Raw genomic sequence first — 20,714 nt, forward strand, 5'->3', positions numbered from 1 at the left:
TATGGAACTGCCAGGCAGGAGGAAACAAGGGAGACCACAGACAAGGTTCACTGGATGAAGTTAAGTAGAAGCTGCAGAAGGCTGGCGTGACAGGGCAGGATTCTAGTGACAGGGTGAGATGTAGGCAGATGGCCTGCTGTGGCGATCTCTAAAGGGAAATACAAACAAGAAGAAGTAAAAGCAGTTTGACTTCAATCAGGATAAACTGCAAAATCAAAAGTGATTCATGAGAAAGTCCAAGAATTTCAGTTTTGTACAGTAATAGTCCACCTGCCTTCCAGAAACTAGATACCAAATGGGGGTTATTGCACCCATAAACAGGGTTACTCAGTTTGCATAATCATAAAGCAGCATACACAATGTTTTCAGAACACTTCTGTGTTGTGGTCACCCAAAGAATGAATCATCTGGACATGTCTTCACAGCAGCAGTGATGAAAGAGAAGCACACCTGTCAAAGGAAGTTTCATTTACAGCAGAGGATCAATTATAAGATATAAATAAAGAATAACAATGCCTGTCTTTTCATGGTCAGTCCTTATTTGTTGTTTCAGTTACTTGAATCATTATGAATGTCCTTGATATAATAGCAAGCAAGTACAAAGGCTAGGTCAGTACTTTACTCCATAAATAACGCTGCTCAGAGGGTCATTAAAAATGACTTGGTTTTCTAAATGAACCAGTAGAATTAAGAAAATCAGACAAAGGGGATGAAAAACCTGTAAAATACTATTCCATACCGATAGAAAGAATTTAAACACACTGCCCAAGGTGAGCTTTGGTGCTAAGGCAGTTGAAATAGATGTGGACTTTTTTTTTGTTCATTTATTATTATTATTATTATTATTATATTTTCTTATTTAATCCAGATAGAACAGCCTGGGAAATTGTGAAACACAGATAAAATACTGTGATGTTATTACAATCTACAGTTATCTTGTTTAAACAAGATTTTAAAATAATGCTAGATAATCATTTTATAGCGCCATAAAACATAACTGTAATCCAAAACACACATTTGTTATGCTATAACAAATTCATCTTACATAGGCAGATGTTTGGTTGATGTTGATTAAGATTGAATGCTACCTTTTTTGTCGAGTGAAGATATGAAAGTAAGGCAGTCACTGAATTAAATCAAAAATGATACTCCGTTTATTGCTTTCTTATTTTGAAATTACTTTGAAACGCAGGAACGTCTGTCTTTATATTTACAACACACCACAGCGCAACCCTCACGTGGCTGTCTGACGTCACCACCTGATCACGTGTCTCTGCCCAGGATTGGTCACCGGTGTTACGTCATTGTGTAGCTGTTGGGTGCACGGCGCACTCATTATTATTTAGCTACTGGGCGTGGCTACGTAAATGAAATGATTCTGTCAGTAGACGCTCAGTGCGCGCAGCTTCCTACAGCAGCTTCATGATGCATCACGTCAGCAACTTAGGTTTTGTTTTATTTCTTCATTTTTGAAGCTTTCTCTGCGACTGCCACGGGCAGAGGATATCATACAATCCTATATATTATTCTTCTATCCAGAATGGAGTTTTAAACCTTGGACTGGTGGACATACCTTGGCATGCAGAAGCTTGTGTTCCGGCTTCCAGGAGTGAGCACTTTTCTCAAGATAAAGTACTGACAGGTGAGTAAACTGTTTGCAGGCCTACTGAGAGTCCCACAATATCCGAAGTGTATGTGAACAGTATCAGCCTGGACGTCGCCTCCATTCTCTAATAATGTGCCACAGTCAGCTCTCCTCATGTACTGTTATTACAGGCTATGTTATAAATATTGTGGGATTAGTACAGTCACTGAGTGCGAAGTTTTCAAGCGTCTTTACAACAGGCTCATGTTTTTCCACCTACCAGCAGGCAGCGTATTACATAATGCTGGGGGTGGGCCTGTACAGTCTGCCATGGAGCATCTTATCAGGTTCCTCCTGCTGCAGGCTCATCAGCATGTGCATGCTGTCATGTTTACACAGGAGATTTCAGAAAAACACCTGATGATCAAGAATAACCTGCTTCTCATCAACTTGCAACCTTTTGTTTATATCAGTCATCATACAGTACACTGTTATGCCAAATGACTCACCCAAACTTTGCTTTAATGATGCAGACTGTGTTCATATTCTGTTCTGTTCTAGAAGTGGCAGAAACCTCTGATTTGTTTGAGTTTCATTAAAATGCATTGTAACTAAATTTTTATACTTGTCCACAAGACTCATTGGCTGTTTTTTATAAATGTTAAAAAAACAAACATACATATATATACAATAGTGTAGTGGCAACACTATCATGCAGACTAACATCAAAACAACTAGGAGCCAAGACGACACTGCTGTCACAACTCCAGGTTGATGAGATCAACACAAATGCCGATGGCAAGGGGGGAGCCAGGACATCATCTACAACAGGGGTGTCCAAACTTTTTGAAGGAGGGCCAGATCTGACGATGTGAAAGTGCCCGAGGGCCAGCAGTCACTGATGACACTTTTTTAAAGAATCAAAGATGTGTATAAATATTGTTATTTAATACTTTCATACTTTCAAACATGAAGTAACCAACTGTGGCGCATAAAATCTCTCTGAATTTCCAACTGAAATTTGTAACAATCAGAGACTGTAAAATATTGCTGTGTAGTTCTGATAACAGAGCAACAGGTACTGACCAGGCACGTGCACAGACATTTTTGGGGGCAGGTGCTCAAGCCAAAAAATAACAGAACCCATTGCCCAAATTATTTATAAAATTAAAAAAACACAGGTGGATATTTAACTTATTTATTTTTAACACAATCAGTACACATCTAAAGAAATGATCAAATTGCATAAATAAATGAAAAACAGGCACAAACAAGGCCATATTGTACACACTTTTTAATAACCAAATATCAAAATAAGTATGATTTTAAATTAAACAAAACCAGTGAACTTGTCTAATTTGTGAAACAGAAAAAGTGTCTTTAAATTATCTGTCTGCTGCACTTTGTCCCTCTCCTCCTTCATTAATCATGAAAAGCGTCAGTAGAATAGAATAGAATAGAATAGAATAGAATGCCTTTATTCTCATTGTACAGAATGTACAATGAGATTGGAGGGCCGCTCCTGTTGCGTGTTATGCAGTAGAAAGTCAAACTTTCTAAAAATATAACATAAAATCTCTAAAAATATAACAGAAAATAAAATAGAATGTATAAAAAAATATATATATTATAAAAAAAATACATAAGTTTATACATATAAACATAAAGATGGTGAGTATTGCACTCGTTGAATGAATATTGGATATTACACAGTATAGGAGTGACAGATATATGAATAATCTAATATTGCACAGAGATGTGGGTGTTGCACAGTTACGATGGGTGAGTGTGTGAGTTCAGGGTGGTGATTGCTCTGGTGAAGAAACTGTTCTGGAGTCTGTTTGTTCTGACTTTGATGCTCCTGTAGCTCCTGCCAGAGGGCAGCAGGTCAAACGGGTCAAAGCCAGGGTGTGAGCTGTCCTTGATGATGTTCCTGGCTCTGCTGATGCAGCGGGAGGTGTAGATGTCCATCAGGGAGGGGAGGGGGCAGCCAACGATTCTTTGTGCTGTCTTGACTACCCTCTGAAGCCTGACCCTGTCTGCCTCAGTGCAGCTGCCGTACCATACTGTGATACAGTACGTCAGCAGGCTCTCAGTGGATGAGCGGTAAAAGGTCAGCAGCAGGTTTGAGTCCAAGTTGTTCTTCCTGAGGACCCTCAGGAAGTGAAGTCTCTGCTGAGCCTTCTTGATAACAGCTGTGATGTTATCTGACCAAGAGAGATCAGCAGAGACGAGGACACCAAGAAACCTGAAGGTGTGGACCCTCTCCACACGCTCGCCGTTGATGTAGAGGGGGGCTGGGTCAGTCCTGTGCTTCCTGAAGTCAATGATGATCTCTTTGGTTTTCATGGTGTTCAGTGCAGGTTGTTCTCTGAAAACCAGGCTGTCATTCAGGACCTCCTCTCTCTAGGCTGCCTCATCTCCCTTTGAGATGAGTCCGACCACTGTGGTGTCGCAGTAATGTCCTGTACTCCTGTGGCAGGCAAGGTAGAGGACCCCTATGCAGGACTCAGAGATGAAAACTAAATTAATACTACAGCTTTTATTGCTGGATGAAGAACATAACAAGGCTGCTCAGGAACCGGCTGCATAAAACACAAAACTCAACAGGTGGGAAGCACAGCTGAACACAATCACAGAAATGAGACAAGGGGAAGCAAAACTAAACAACACACAGAACGGGAGACTGAGGTCATTGCTCAGTACTCAAGTAAGCAAGTTCGTACTTGCGTAATTTTTTAAAATTTAAGTATGATTTATTTCTGATTTTTCACACAACAATGAACATCAAAACAGAGAAGTTCCAGTAATGCCATGAAACAGCAATTAAAATAATAAACACAAACCAGTAAATAACAAAAAGAAAGAACAGCCCTAGCAAATATTACTATATCAAAGTAGGTGGATAGAGAAAATAGGTACAAAACAATCATTTTGTAAGTAAAGAAGAAAAAGTAATTAATAATACAGGAAACAAATAAAACAGCATCTAAAGGGCTTAATATATTCTGTGCTACTATAATTAATAAGAGTTAGATACAGGGTATGTGTAGTTACATCTAGGATACGTGAAGGTAGCACCACTCATGGGGTCACATCCAGTTTCAAAGACAAAACATGGTTCAAGAGCAGTGGCCAGAGTTTTGAGAATGTGGTTTCAGAGCCTTTGAGAGAATACCTACTTTTTTCAAGTTTCATGAAAGAGAGGGCATCTTTTATCTAGTGACAGTGTATGGGTGGGAGAGGATTCTTCCAGTGCATCAGGATAATACGTCTGGCTAGCAGTGTGAGGAAGGCCACAAGGTCAGCAAGGTGGGGTGACAGTAACTGGTTTTTAGGGAGGACCCCAAATACAGCAGTGAGTGGAGAGGGCTGTACTGTGGTCGAGGAGATCACAGAAAGTGAGTCAAAAACAGATTCCCAAAATTGGGATAGAGAGGGACAGGTCCAAAACATATGAATGAGAGTGGTTGGGCCCAAGCCACACTTCACACAACTTGAATCCACGTCCGGAAAGATTCAAGCCAATTTACTTTTGGACCAGTGTACTCTATGGCCTGCTTTACACTGAATAATTCTGTGTCGGGCACAAATTGACAAAGAGTGAATGCGTTTTAAAATGGTTTGACACACTTCATCATCAATCTCTATGTTCAGATCGTCAGACCAGGTAGTACAAAGTTGATGTGACCCAGGGTCAAATTAGAAATTAAAATGTATATTTTTGATTTTGTACCCTTTGGAGTGGGACTAATTTCTAGCAATCTGTCAACCATAGTGGAGGCAGGGATTATCGGGAAACTAGAGAAGCGGTGATGAATAACTTGCAGAAATCTAAAAAAGTAGGCACCCGGCAAGTTAAAATTCAAAGATAGTTGGGCAAATGATGCAAAAGTTCCTCCTGGATCTGAGGTTCAACTAATGGGTGGACCCTCCTTTCCAGCACCCTGGCATAGACCTTACCGGGGAGGCTGAGGAGTGTGATCCCCCGGAAGTTGGAGCACACCCTCCGGTCTCCCTTCTTAAAGATGGGGACCACCACCCTGATCTGCCAATCCAATGGCACTGCCCCAGATCTCCACGCGATGTTGCAGAGGCGTGTCAACCAAGACAGCCCTACAACATCCAGAGCCTTCAGGAACTCAGGGTGAATCTCATCCACCCCAGGGGCCCTGCCACCAAGGAGTTGTTTAACCACCTCAATGACCTCAGTCCCGGTGATGGGCAAGTCCTCCCCCTCATCCCCAAACTCTGCTTCCACTACAGAAGGCGTGTCAGTGGGATTAAGGAGGTCCTCGAAGTATTCCTTCGACTGTCCGACTATAGCCTCAGTTGAAGTCAGCAGCACCCCACCCACACTATAAACTGGGTGAGTGGAGCACTGCTTTCCCCTCCTGAGTCGCCTGACGGTTTGCCAGAATCGCTTCAATGCCGTCTGAAAGTCTTTTTCCATAGCCTCACCGAACTCCTCCCACACCCGAGTTTTTGCTTTGGCCACTGCCCGAGCCATGTTCTGCTCATACCTGTCAAGTTTTGTATTTAAAACTACGGGAAATTTTCCCTGAAAATAGGTCACTATATGATGTCATCACCTAATTTGCATAATTGTTCATTTGGATGTACTGTAGTTGCAATCGAGGCTGCAGAAGAGAGGAAAAACATCTTTGGAGAGACAAAAAGTGAAGAAAAAAAAACACCATAAATATGTTTAGAACTACAAATAAACTTTATGAAATAACTTAATAACTTTAATGCATTGCCTAGACCCACATTACATAGATTAATTTTGTCCCGTATTGTTTAATGTTAGAATATCAAATTTAACGAAAACACTGTGGGGTGAGACTGCTAACTACATTCAACCCTCCTCCTTTATCTGGGCCACTGTTACAAACTTGTGTAAGAAAACTGGCTGTCGGCTGTCTCAAAGGTTGATAAAGGCCGAAGCGTGGACCGGGGATGCGAGCGGAGGGAGCGGGTTGGCAGACTCGGTGTTTAAGTGAGGTTCGGGGGGGGGAGGGTGGAGACAAAGTGAGGTCTGGGAGATGCCAAAGCGTACGAAGGGATGCAGTAAGAAGGCTTCATGTCCACAAAACATGGTGACAGCGGAGGATTTCGCTGTCGCTATATCGCTTTATGGGGCAAAAAAAACCCCCAAAACGCTAAACTTTTGCGTTTTGGGGGCCTGCCTGATTCAGATCAGGCAGGCCGTTCCTCCCAGCCACGCCCCTCCAGGTCTCGCTGTCATTGCCCATGTGAGCGCTGAAGTCTCGCAGCAAGACGATGGAGTCACCGGAAGGAGCATCTTCAAGCGCCCCACCCCGCCCAGCGACTCCGAAAAGGGTGGGTACTCAACAACAGTCAGGACCTGTTCCCTGGCCCGAAGGCACAGGGAAAAAACCCTCTCATCCACCAGTGAAAACTACGACATACAGGTAGCAAGCTGGGGGGAAACAAGAATACCCACCCCAGCTCACCGCCTCTCACCGAGGGAAACTCCAGACTGGAACAGAGTCTAGCCCCTCTCCAGGAGACTGGTTCCAGAGCCGAGGCCATGCGTTGAGGTGAGCCCAACTATATCTAGCTGGTATCTCTCAACCTCATGCAGTGGCGGATCTAGGATTTTTCTGAGTAAGGGGCCATCAAGGGGCCACAGTGTTCATAGAGGGGCCAAGTATTTGTGGTAGATGTGGTGATATAAGGACCAATAAAAATTAAAGCCATTACATTAAAGTTATGGTAAATCTTATCACCATGAGGTGTAAGAATTCAGTGAACTTATGTGCCATTACACTAAATAACAATATCAGACATTTCATACATTACAGCATTAACTGTTGTTGCTCTCCCTAAATGATTTCTGACCTGATGAAAAGGGACTGGAGGTGTCCTGCTCCTGACCAGCCTCTGGTCTATTGTGTCCTGCTGCTCTCTCCCTCCTCTCACCCTGCTCATCTTCAGCTGGCAGACTCACTCTGCTCAAAAACAGCTGAATTCCCTCCTGAGACTGACCCTTTCTTTTCATATTCTTCTCTATCACTGCCAGACATTATAGTTAATGTTAACATACAAATGCAAATTACAAAGAAGTACATGAATTCGGGTTACATGAATTAGTGAAATGCTAACGTCCATGTCCAAACACAAGAATGGCCTCAGTTAACATTACTCTTAACTACCTTTGCTTCTTAAATGAATGTTTGTCAGACTTACGCTGTGACAGCTGTGAGCAAAAAAGGGATTTATGACTTATAATTACCAGCAAACTCCTCAAAATGTAGACTGGCATCGATTGTCGGTTAAAAAACTTTCTCCGCGAGATCGTTCAAATCTTCTTTTTCTTCTGTAAGCATTATTCACATGGGACATTCCTATTTGGCTCATTAGCTCTACTTGTGTTTCAGCATGGAATTGCATCCACCTATAATTTGATACTTGCTCTCGGACAAAGGACAGATGAGTGACAGGACAGGGGAACATCAGGGGGCCAATCAGATTTCAGATGGGGCCAATGCCCCTGTGGCCCCGCCCCTAGAACCGCCCCTGACCTCATGCACTAGCTCAGGCTCCTTCCTCACCAGAGAGGTGACATTCCATGTCCCAATAGCCAGTCTCTATAGCCAGGGATTGGTCCACCAGGGCCTCCACCCTTGGCCACTGCCCGACACACACTGCACCCGACTCCTACAATAATACCATATTCATTAGAAATTACTTTATTTATTTCTCTTTCCCATTTTTGTTTAATATAGATTGTATTTAAATTTTTAACTTCTTGAATCCCCTTATACATTATTTAAATTAGTTTGTATTCCAAGTCTGATTGATATACCTTAACGAAATTATTTAACAATGGGATGTCCCATATCTTTTTCCTATCAGGTATGAAGTTTTGCAAATGATGCCATATTTGAAGAAACCTATAAAAATCCTTATTTTTTAAACAATACTGACTCTTTAAAGGATTAAAATCTTTCACATTACTACTGTCGAAAAAAGTACAGTATGCGGTTAATCCATGTTCTATCCATGTTTTATAGGTAACGTCAAATTTATCTGGGGGAAAATCAAGATCATATGCACACCATTTCAGAATCTTCATGCCAATCATTCTTATCAAGAAAATATCAATGGTAAAGTAATCAACTGATTTCCCCGTTCAAATTGTTTTTTTACAATTTTTTTTTTTTTTTATCACCTAAGCTTGCCTGAATTGGACAATCTCTAGAAATAGCTAATTCTATCTCTTTCCATCTTGCTTGATAATTTACATTACACCAACATAATAAAGTCCTGAATTGAACAGCCATGTAATAATTTTTTGAACATGGAAGGACTAACATGCATTTATCTTTTGCCATCTGCAATGTTTGATATTTTAGCCTAGGTCTTTGACCCTGCCAAACAAATCTAGAAATTAATTTGTCCAATTCATCAAACTGTTTATTCGTTAGATATATTGGAAGTGTTTGGAACAAATAAAGCATTTTAGGCAAAATATTCATCTTTACTGTTTCGATACATGATTCAAAACTTAAAAGTGGTATTAGATTTCATCTTTTAACATTAGAGGCTAAGATCAAGGCAACACGAAGGGAAGTTAGTCAGCTGCAGAAGGGTGTGATGAAGAAAGGGGTGCCTAAGACATACAACAACTTGTCCATACCTGAGGCCTTAGAATTGGCCAAGCAAAGACACAGAGGCTTGGCTAACTGCTTGAAGAGGTATACCAGAGAGATAGACGCCAGGAGAATAAGCCAGATGTTCTCCAGTGAACCATCCAAGGTGTACTCTCAGTGGTAGAAGAACAATTTAAGAACAGCCCCCGACCAAGGCTGGAGGCGGCGCAATACTGGAAGAGCAAATAGAGAATGATGCATACAACACATAACAGTTCTCAGTGGCTAGTGGATCTAACAGCGCACCACAGCAACCTCCCTGAACAGGATCCAAGAAGGAATCTCAAATATGAAGAGTTGGACGGCACCAGGCCCTGACATGAATCACACCTACTGGCTAAAGGAGCTAACTGCACTCCATGAGGGCCTGGCAGCACAAATGAACCAGCTGCTAATAGATAAGATTCACCCAGCATGGCTGACTGATGGCTGGGCAGTCCCGATCACCAGAAGTTACCGGTCCCATCCAACAACTACTACAATACATGAGCAGGGCCCAAAAGGAATTGGCAGAAACACCAGAGGAGCAAAACACCAAAAACCCTGTGACAGCTAGGATGGGCCCTAGCCCCCCCCCCCCCCCCCCCCCCCCCCCCCCCCCCGACAATGAAATTGGATAAACAGAACAGACTTATGGACATTGCTGACACAGCGTATGTTGACAGCATGAACAGTGATTGTTGAATACTATCCCTGATCTCTGTGCATGTGTTAATTTTGTATCCACCAACCAAGGTGGCCCTGGGTAGTGGATACAAAATGTGTTACTGTCAGATAATGATGTTGAGTAGATATTGCTGATTATTACCTTCAGAAATTTGGATAAACTCCATTTATATTGTTCAAATATACTCATGTAGCAGGACCTTCACAATAACACAAAAGATATCTTTACACAGTTTCAAATAGAACACATAACAGCTAATATGTTTTCATATAGCAGCCCAACAGGGTAGTTGTGTGTGCGTTCTGTCACATAGCACACCTGATCGTAGGTGTGTGTGTGCATTTATGCAAGGGGCAAAGAATTTCTCAGATACGCCCAGAGTTATTTGGCATTAAACGTACTCGTTCTCTCTCTCACTCTCATATAGGCTTAATCTGGTAAACTTTGTCACTAAGAGTATAAGAAAACGATCCAACAATCTACACGTCTTTTTATCTCCAACAGCAGGACTTTTTTTTAACAGATTCAGAATGCCGAGAGAACAGGAGCCTTTTGGAGAACGTGCTGCCCATAGTGCTTCTAAGAATGCCAAGGATAGGAGTAACAGTGCCACCTTGCGAGCATCTCAAGGTGGCACCCACAGGGAGCAATCTGGTGTACGTGACATGAGCACCCGCATGCTGCACTGTGACTCAGAGAAGGACTCAGAAAAAGACTCAGGGTACTCAGGTGAGCTGAGTGCATGTGGGTTTACCACAGACCCAAAGAATACAGTAAGACTTAATACAGTTAAATATCAATGTCTTTATGTCTTTCATTTTGTCAGCATACATAAACATAGAGCTGCATAAGCACACAGTAATTGGAGAATGTTATGGATCATTTATGGAAAAATGATAAGTTTTCATGTTATTTTGGTGTATTCAAACATCTGAACATATCTTTTGCTATTGCCGTTCTCTTTCAGAGGCTGGCTCCGACTCTGTGCACACTGACATAGCCGACCAATGCAGCAGCGTGAGCAAAACTCACAGGGAAAGCAGAAAAGGCTTGAACAACAGCAATGCAAATGCTGCAGGCCTTGACGTGACTTCTTACGAGGAGCTCCCCCCAATTTACCTGGTGGTCAAGCCGGTGAGATATTCATAAGAGCTTGCTTGTTCAGGTGCTCAGCCATGTGGTATAATAGGCTAAGTATGAGTGCTCTTTGGTAAGGCATTAAAACCTCAGTTTTAAAATACATTCCGTAACTAATAGTCACGTCAGTTTTAATGTATAAAGCCTGCTATTAGAGCGGCAACGATTCATCGACGTAATCGATGACGTCGACTACAAAAATTTGTCGATGTGGAACTTCATCGTCGAAGTGTCGTACTTTTGAACCCATCCATCTGTTTTGTTCCGCTTATCGTGTGATTTTGTAATTGCAATACACTACAGGAAGATATGGGGGCAGTATTGCCTCCATTGTCTACCAGCAACAACAATACCAACGAAGAAGAAAGTAACAGACCAGCCTAAAGCTAGTGGAACAGGGAGGGTGGAGAAAATGAAGGAAAAATTGCATTTACTTTAATATGCATTTTTTATTTGATATTTATTGTGATGGTCACATTAATGTAAAAAATACATTTGATTAGTTCCAAACTCATATTTTTATGGATCATTATTTTAATTGTGAGAAAAGAACAAGGTGATGTTAACAGGTGGGCAGGCTTGAACAGGTGAGTTAAGATTGAAATAATCGTTGACTAATCGACTATTCGATAACAAAAATAACAGATTATTCAACTACCAAAATAATCTTTAGTTGCAGCCCTACCTGCTATGATTACCAAAAACATAATTTGCCTCAAAGGGAGGGTTAACCCTAACCCTAACCCTCAAAGGGATTTCAAACCTGTCTGCCATCTGACATCTAATGGATTAGTCATCAGATCACAAAAGCAGTGTAAACAAGATATAAACACAAATATATCTCTTGGAAATGTTAGTTTTGATGACACATTTGGACAAGAAAGTGTGACGCTCTCTGCAACACAGAGCTTATAGCCTAAGGTGATATACTTGAACAATGGCACAAGGATCTCTTTGCATGTTCTGGATCATAATGTCAATGTCAATTTTTTTTATATAGCACATTTAAAACAAGATTGTTGACACCAAAGTGCTTTACAAGATTAAACTACAAAAATAAGCATGATAATTCCATAGGTCCATAAAATACAATAAAACATAGAACATAAAAACAAAGAAATACGATGCAATAAAAAATGACTAACAACACACTAAAACAAGAGGCACCACAACATAAAACCTGATGGGACTCAAACTGAACTTGAATTAAAAGTCAAGGTAAAAAGGTGAGTTTTTAGAGAGGATTTAAAGGACTGTATGGACTCAGCAGTATGAATATAATGTTGCAAATTATTCCACAGTCTAGGAGCTGCGACTGCAAAAGATCCCATAGAAACACACATTTCTGGTCCAATTTTAACTTTTGGGCAGATTATCTATTCCTGTTATGCTTTTCCTTATTTTCTGTATTCTGGTACAACAGTGGATGCTTATATTAAACATGGCCAGCATTTCAAATAATAGGTCAGTGTATGTACAACCTTTATTCCAAAAAAATTGGGGATGGGGAAATAAAAACAGAAAGCTATGATCTGCAAATCTCATAAACCCACGTTTTATTCATAACAGAACATCGAAAACATGTTCAACTGTTTAATCTGAAACATTTTGTTGTTTCATGAAACATACTAGCTCAACTTGAATTTGATCGCAGCAGTACGTCTCAAAAAAGGTCAAATGGGGGCAATACAAAACTTTAAAAGGAAGTGGTACTAAAAAGAAACAGCTGGAGGAACATTTTGCAACCAAGTAGGTTAACTGGCAAAAGGTCAGCCCACCTTTACTTCTGAGAAACTCTGCCTCTCTAAGATGCTGTATTTATAGGTGATTTGCAAAAAGAAAAACAAACAAAAAAACTGTCTAGAAGCTGTGGAACAATATTGTTAAATTGCTAAAACTACAGTGCATAATATCGTCAAAAGATTCTGAAAATCTGGAGAACTGCCGTCAGCTCTCATCAGTATTGGATGCCTGTGATCTCTGGGCCATCAGGTGGCACTGCATTCAAAATAGGCATTCTGGGGCGCCTGGGTGGCTTAGTGGTGAAGCCGGCGACCACATACACATGCAGCGTTGCGGTGGGGGCGGCGTGGGTTAGAGTCCTGGCCCGTCGCCAATTTGCCCGCATGTCTTCCCCTGTATCTTTCCCCCATTTCCTGTCTCTCTCCACTGCCGAGAAAAGCCGCTGTGGCCAAAAATGCAAAATAAATAAATAAATAATAGGCATTCTGTCATGAAATCACTGACTAGGTTAACATTTTCCAAGATCATTGAACACAGTTCATAACATCCACAAATGCTGATTAAAGTTCTATATGAACATGACCCAGGAAACTTGTTGCCTTCTCTGGGCCAAAGTTCATTTATAATACAAACTGTAATCTGGTCAGACAAATCAAAGATGTCGCGTCCTCTGGACTAAAGACACTAAAGAGTGGAGGGACCATCTGACTTGTTACCAGCACTCTGCCCAAAGTCTGCTTATGGAACTGGCAGCTTGCACATCTGGAAGCATCAGTGATGATTGGTATATACAGGTTTTCCAGCACCATATGCTGCCATCCAAACGGCATCTTTTTAAGGGAAAGTCCTGCATACTTCAGCAAGACAATGCTAAACCGAATACTGCATCTATTACAATAGCATGACTTCGGTTTAGCATCGTCTTACAGTCCAGACCTTTCACCAGCTGAAAGCATTTGGCTCATCATGAAATGAACAATATGACAAAGAAGACCCTGGACTGTAATAACCCTATACCAGACTGGAATGGGACAACATTCCTCTCTCAAAAGTCCAGCAACTGGTCTCTGGTTGTTAACTGGTTGTTAAAGGGAGAGGGGGTGCTAAACAGTGGTAAATATGACCCTGTTCCAACTTTTTTGAGACATGTTGCTGCCATCAAATTCAAAATGACCTTATTTTTTTCTTAAAATGGTACGTTTTCTTAGTTTAAACATTTGATACATTTTCTGTGTTCTGTTGTGAATCTAATATGGGTTTATGAGATCTCCAAATCATTGCCATTTTTATTTCGGTTTTACACAGTACCTCAACATTTTTGGGATTGGGGTTTATATAAGTAATCCCTCTAGATGCTTAGTTTCAGACAGCATTTAGAGATTAGAGGAGAAGTTCCTCTTTGCATCTAAAAGTCTGTTCTTGCACTAAATTTGCTGGAGGTGAAGGTCCTCAACAGATTGGGAATCTGCACCAAATCTGGATGATTTTCCTTGCAGTGGAATGATTGATGATTTGGAGATAGCTTGAATTCCTTGTGACAGGTAAACAGGTTGTTTATGAAGGAAGACACCTGAAACACTTTAATTAAAAAAGTAAGACATTGAATATATTAAAGAATCAGAAAATTTACACACATGGCCATGTGGGGACCCAGAGTAGGAGTGTGCACTCTCTCTCTGAGCCCGTGTTCCTGCCTATCCATATCTTTATACTGACAGTCTCCTCTTATCTAAACAGAAACAATCTCTGGGCGCTACGAGTTGACCTTCGTCACTCAGTCTTGTTCAAGCTGGTTTTCATGACTCAGACTCCTGTATGTCTTCTCTCCTGATGCCTTAATTACTGTATACGTCCTTGTGGCCGGTCCTCAAGATAAGATGCACTGAAACAGAGAAGTTGGTCTAGTACTTTCTGATCAGTTGCTCTCTGTCTAATGTATTATTTCATTGTTTATTACTTGATTGATCCACTGTTTATTAATTAATTTACTGGAGTTTACCTTTATACATTTGTCTTTTATTCACTGAGTAAAATATAATCCCCAACACTTCCTTTAAGCCATAGAGACCTCATTAGATCTAGTATGATGACACTGTACACCACACACACATCTAGAGACACCTGACTCTAGATGGCACAGGTCTGAATAGGTCAGGTTCCCCTGTCACTCCCTAAGGAGGTTTTAATTTTTGGTAACTAATCAGGAACATCTGAATGTAATTGGGTGGATTTGAAAAATAAATGTAGAGGTGTATTTACTTTTTATGAGATAGATTGTGTGACAGATTTAATTTTTATTCCCAGGAAAAACTGTCAGATGTTGTAATGTCTTTGTCATGTGTTTGATTATATCTTCAGGCAGTGGGATCGTATGTGTTTGATCACCTACAGTACAGGTCAAAGGTTTGGACACAATTACCCATTCATTTGAATGAGTAAAACTTTTGACTGGTACTGTATACTAAAAAAAAATTTACAACTTCCATAGGATGTAAATGACATCACAACAATGTTACCTTAACACACCAAGGAGTTCAGAAGGCACATTGTAATTTATTTTGAGGCATTCTTGTGTGTTGTAAAGTTAAATATTCACACTAATTTTAGCTCTGTTTTGGCTTCCACCAACTTCTGAGTAGCTGTTAGCCTAAAATTCTCTCTCTCCTGAAGTCTTGACTTGCCTCATCAGTTAGTTTCTAACCGATATTTGGTGGTGAACACACAATGTACAATGGTTTTGTTTGAGATTATTCATTTAGATAAAAAAATATGATTACAGCTGCCTTACATAACTTCTTAGATTGTCATCGATCTACTTTTCTTTTTTAAGTTGTGATCAGTGCATAAATAATACGAGTTTAACCTTCTACCATGTTTTGAACAAATCTTTGGGGTTTGGCCATTAAATAAACCTTTGCAATCTTGTTTAAAAAAAAATACAAAAATATTCAATAGTTTGTTTGATTTTAAAAATCATCTGAGATTCAGTTCAAAGGAAGGTGGAATGCAAAATTTAGACTTCAGTAATAAATCTTACATTAAATAGCTTTGTTAACATCATCTGACTCATAATTGTTCAGGTCTTGTTGCTTCATTGTTTTTGTGCCCCTCTGGTTATCTCTTTGTGACTTTAACCTCCTCCACATCTTTTGCTTTGTTTTCCTCTGCTCTGTAAAACCCGGCCCACACCCTCCTGATGATGCAGTCTAGACCAGGACAGCTTCTGCATGCCCCTCTGGCATGGGGTGGAGGTTGGCACAGCCTTGCCAGTGGCAAAACACCCACTCAGCTGTTACTGATCCAACAGCCCTCCTCCTCTGCTGCCACACCTTCTACCTGTCTACCGCTACCACAAGGTCAAGTTAGAGAAGGAAGCAGCCGCAGCTACCAGAATCACAGCAAGAACTCATATCTGCCCATCCTGAATTCTTACCCTCGTATTGCTCCTCACCCAAGGAAGGAGATCCATGAAGGCAAAGGTACCAGAGTAGATGGAGTTAAAGAGCTTGGCAGCGAAGGCCAGAGCCAGAGCAAAAGAGTGTGTACTGAGGAAGAAAAGAGGGAGGCTGTATCTGCCACCATTCACCTTCCACAGCAGCAGCAGAAAGATGACAGAGTCCATTCCCAGCATAAAGTCAGAGGAGGGCACAGTTCCATCCTCAGCTCATCTCACTGCCTGCTGCCTTGCCATACATCCTCTAAAATCCATCACAAGTCCCACCACTGCCAAAGAAACTCCAGCTCTGAAAGTGTGGGCTCACCGTCCATCTCCAGCTCCCACATACGCTCGCCACCTTCTTCCTCTTCTCCCTCATCCTCTTTTCCTTCTTCTTCATCTCCCTCTTCTTCAACAGCTCACAGTCCATATCGCGTAGCTCCGGACAGCTCCTCCACACGCCAGCGCCGTTTCCTCAACACAGCAGAGATCCTCAACCAGTCGGGCCTGCTGGCTATTACGCTACGCGCCAAGGAGCTGCTGAAGCAGAATGCTTCTGTAGAGAGAGAAATCACCCAGCTATGTCAGCACACACATCTCCTATCTCAGGCCAGTCAAAACAGTGGCCTTGACAGCCTTGAAAAACTCTTCCAAATGATGAGCGAATCAGGCGCCTACCCCAACTTAGACTTTCATCACCTGAAAATGCTCAGCAGCCACCAGCAGAGCAAAACTACAAGACTACAGGACCACAAAGGGGACAACAACACAGAAACCACTGAAATGTGTAGTAGCCTATCACAGGTGGTGTTTGTACGCAACATAAATGATGGAGCATCACCACCCTCTCCGCTGTTTGCCCCTTCACCGGGCACAGAAGAAGCAGAGCATGCTTACGGCTCTCTGGAGCCCATGTCCCTGCCTCCTTCTGTTCCTAAACAAGGACACAGCCAGTCAGTCATGGAAAAGGACTTAAATGATCTTACTGTGTTTCCAGAGAGTTCAACACACAGTAACTATCTGCTCTAGAATCTTGGGGAATATTCTTATAGAACATTGTGCAACAGGAAAGCACACGTTTGTTTGAATTGAAACCTAATGAAAGGGTCGTTTTGGCTGACACAGACATGATTTAATGATGAACATGATGTAGACGTTTCCCTACATTTTGTCAGGGGTTTGCTAAATCCAGGTGATACGTTCAGTCAGGCAACTGAAACATGTTTACAAATGAACAGAAGCTCAGGTCTCCTGTGGAGATTTCCAACAAAGATCACTTCACACCAGAGGTGATGTGCTTTTATTTCAGTAGTTTACAAATGCCTTAGCTCAGGTTTTTAATAAAAAGCTTCAGTGTGCAGTGATACAAAAAGTGTGAGTCTCTAATTTATCCCATCAAACGCAAAATGCTCCAGTGAAATTTCCTTACATATTATATGCTTCTTGGTATTACTGTTGTAACTGCATTTTAAATACATATAGATATTTATAGTTGTAAATAGCAAAAACCATTAACAGTCATCACCTTGAATGAATGTAGGTTTATTATGAAACTAAGGTCTTAGCATTTTTTACTCGTTCTGTTCTGCAGAGCTTCCAATAATTTTCCAATCCTGACTTCTTCATACATCACACATTTTTTCTATTGCATATTCTTCATGACGTCTCAGTTTTAAAGTCGTCATCACAGTCTGTGCTATCTGACTTAGGTGTTCATGTGTTTCTGTGTATAAGACTCAGGGACTGAGATTTTTATTTGTTTTTATTTAGGCAAAAGGATTGTGATACACTATAAAATGTATAAAATACAGCAAATGGAGCACTCCAATAATTCTGGGAACCTAACCTGCTCGCTGGCCGGTTTTCTTCAGCTCAGAGTTTCTCTCTGACTCCTCCCCTCCTGCTGTACCTGAACCACCTGACATTCTGATTCATTTCCTCATTCATAATGTTGCTGTCAAAGTGATAAGAGGAGCAAATTAATTTGCAGTTGTTTACATTTTCATAAGCACTGAAATTCTAGTTGGATGCTACTTTGTTTTTGTACGTGAGTGCTTTTACAGTCATTCACTTGTCAGTAGGCTGTATGAGGACAGCAGCAGCGATTACATCACAGATTTATGATCAGCTCAGAATAAAATCTGTAGTCTTGGTCTTTCTAACTCTGTGACTTTGTGCACAGTAATGCTGCTGTCAGACTGTCAGTCAGTTCTGAGGAACCAACAGTTGATTTAAACAGTGTAACAATCAAACTTATCTGTAGGTGCATAACACACCGATCAATGATCAGTTACTTGTGTTGTAAAAGGTCATATTGATGGGAAAATGTCTGGGTATCGCAGATTATGTGAATATTTGAGTGAAGATGAAGCTGAAATTATTTAAAAACTCAAAAATTTAACTAAATGTATTCAGATACATGTGAAAATGAACCCCAGGAATGTTAATTAAAGCTGTTTATAAATTATAATGTTTATAAACTGTATAAATCTTGATAAATGTTCCACTGAAAATCATGTAAATCAGTGGGAATACCCAGAACTGGATCCACCCGAAGGAATCATAAGCTCTGCGACAGATCAGCGAACTGTGTCTGAGTCCAGAGAGATCTGAAACGGATCAGGATCACAGAATCAGACCAGACCAGGCCCACATCCAGCTCAGGCTCCAGTCATTTTCCAGCTCATCCTGTCCGGATCTGTTCATAATGGTTTAACTTTTCCGTTTTCTTTATTTAAAATGGCTCACCTTCCCAAAACTTGACTGAAATATTTAAAATATATAAAAGCTGAAACATTTCTTATAGTATGTTTGCCTTTATTCATAAAACTTTACATTCATAAGAGACTTGGAAAGCTGCCCAGCATTTCTTCAGTTAAATGCAAAAGTATTACTGATTTCTATTAACAGTAACTCAATAAAACATCTGTGCTGTCTCAACAGTGAAGGCTGAGATTAGATTGAATTAGAAATGTTTAAACTGGGAATCTATAAGGCAGAGTTTTTCTTTAAATCTCATTAGGCATTATTATCCAGTAATGGAAGAAATAATGAAATTCTCCATTAAAAAAAGTGAGGTTGCTACATTCCATCAATAAATTATTCAAACAATGAAATGGTCACAAACTGTAGCAAAAACAGCTTTATTTAGTAATAATTTCTCTCGCTCCCTCTTTCCGTATATAAAAGTTTGGACGCACTCATCCAAATGAATTGGTAAGTGTTACAGACAAATTTCTAAAAGTTTCAGTGAGTACTGTTGGGGCCATAATCTGGAAGTGGGAAGAACATCATTTCACCATAAACCAGCCATGACCAGGTGCTCCCGGCCGGTCCAGAAGCCAAGGACCACTTATGGAGCGCTACAGAAAGACTTGGAATTAGCAGGTCTGATTGTTTCAAAGAAGACAATAAGTAATGCACTCAGGTGCTACGGCCTGTATGCACACTCACCTCGTGAAACTCCATTGCTGAAGAAAAAGAATGTTGAAGCACGTTTAAAGTTTGCTAAAAAACATTTAGACAAGCCTGCAAAATACTGAGAGAATCTGAGAGTCTGATGAAACCAAATTTGAACTCTTTGGATGCTGTGATAACACACCATGTTTGGAGGCCAAAAGGTGCTGCATATCACCAGAGGTGGGAAGTAACGAAGTACAAATACTTCGTTACTGTACTTAAGTAGATTTTTCAGGTATCTGTACTTTACTTAAGTATTTATTTTTCTGAGTACTTTTTACTTTTACTCCCTACATTTTTATACAAGTATCTTTACTTTCTACTTCTTACATTTTCAAACAGACTCGTTACTTTTTAACACGTCAGAGAGAAGTTTGCATTTCCGGTCAGTGCGCCGTCAAACATCAAACGATCTGAGCCTAAACGGAGGAATAATAACACATAAGAGACAATCGTACTGCGTATCCTCCATCACCGGGGCTTATCTCGTACAAAGTGATTAAATACGCAAACCCATATAATTAATGTCTCATTTATAGCGCTAAAATCGGGCCGGACCGAGTCCGTAAGTTGCGCTGCGGCACATAAACAGCTTAGCTAGCGCTACTGAAGAGGAGCGAGCATGAAGGGAGTAACCTGTGGCAGGTAAATGCAACGTTTCTAAATGCTCAACAAATATCAGCAAACACACAAAGTGTGTGCAGTTTGTCACACAGTGTGTCTGCGAGCTAAAAGAAGAGCTGCTGTATTTCAGGGAGAGCAAAGAGCGAGAAGTTCACTCAGAGATGGAGAAAGAGGACAGGAGAGGAAGAAGAGAGGTTAGAATTAAAGGTAAGGACTGGAAAACAAACTGAAGTATGCTGACTTTGTGTTATTCAAAGATTGTATGAAAATACTGCAGTTTAGGTTAGCTTGTTGTACTGTATTTACAGTAAAGCTCTGTGTTGGACTGGAGCACAGTGTTTGTGTTCATGGTCAGAGTTACAGGTTACATCAGTGCAGCAGAGA

The 20,714-nt window shown here is 40.8% G+C and overlaps 1 protein-coding gene across 2 annotated transcripts; it reads left to right on the plus strand.

The window, feature by feature from the left end:
* The first annotated feature begins 1,415 nt into the window (after positions 1-1,415).
* LOC115792155 (CLOCK-interacting pacemaker-like) lies at positions 1,416-18,923 on the plus strand. Of its 2 annotated transcripts, none has more exons than XM_030746581.1 (5): positions 1,416-1,447; positions 1,540-1,642; positions 10,455-10,660; positions 10,899-11,065; positions 16,017-18,923. In XM_030746581.1, exons 3-5 carry the CDS (start codon positions 10,462-10,464, stop codon positions 17,274-17,276), a joined length of 1,626 nt encoding a protein of 541 aa, XP_030602441.1. In that variant the 5' UTR covers positions 1,416-1,447; positions 1,540-1,642; positions 10,455-10,461; the 3' UTR covers positions 17,277-18,923. The 2 variants fall into 2 exon arrangements, with proteins under 2 accessions (XP_030602441.1, XP_030602440.1); XM_030746580.1 differs by having other exon boundaries at positions 1,417-1,447; positions 10,436-10,660.
* Positions 18,924-20,714: the final 1,791 nt, after the last annotated feature.

Source organism: Archocentrus centrarchus, chromosome 14 (genome assembly GCF_007364275.1).
Source record: "Archocentrus centrarchus isolate MPI-CPG fArcCen1 chromosome 14, fArcCen1, whole genome shotgun sequence".
Taxonomy (NCBI): Eukaryota; Metazoa; Chordata; class Actinopteri; order Cichliformes; family Cichlidae; genus Archocentrus; species Archocentrus centrarchus.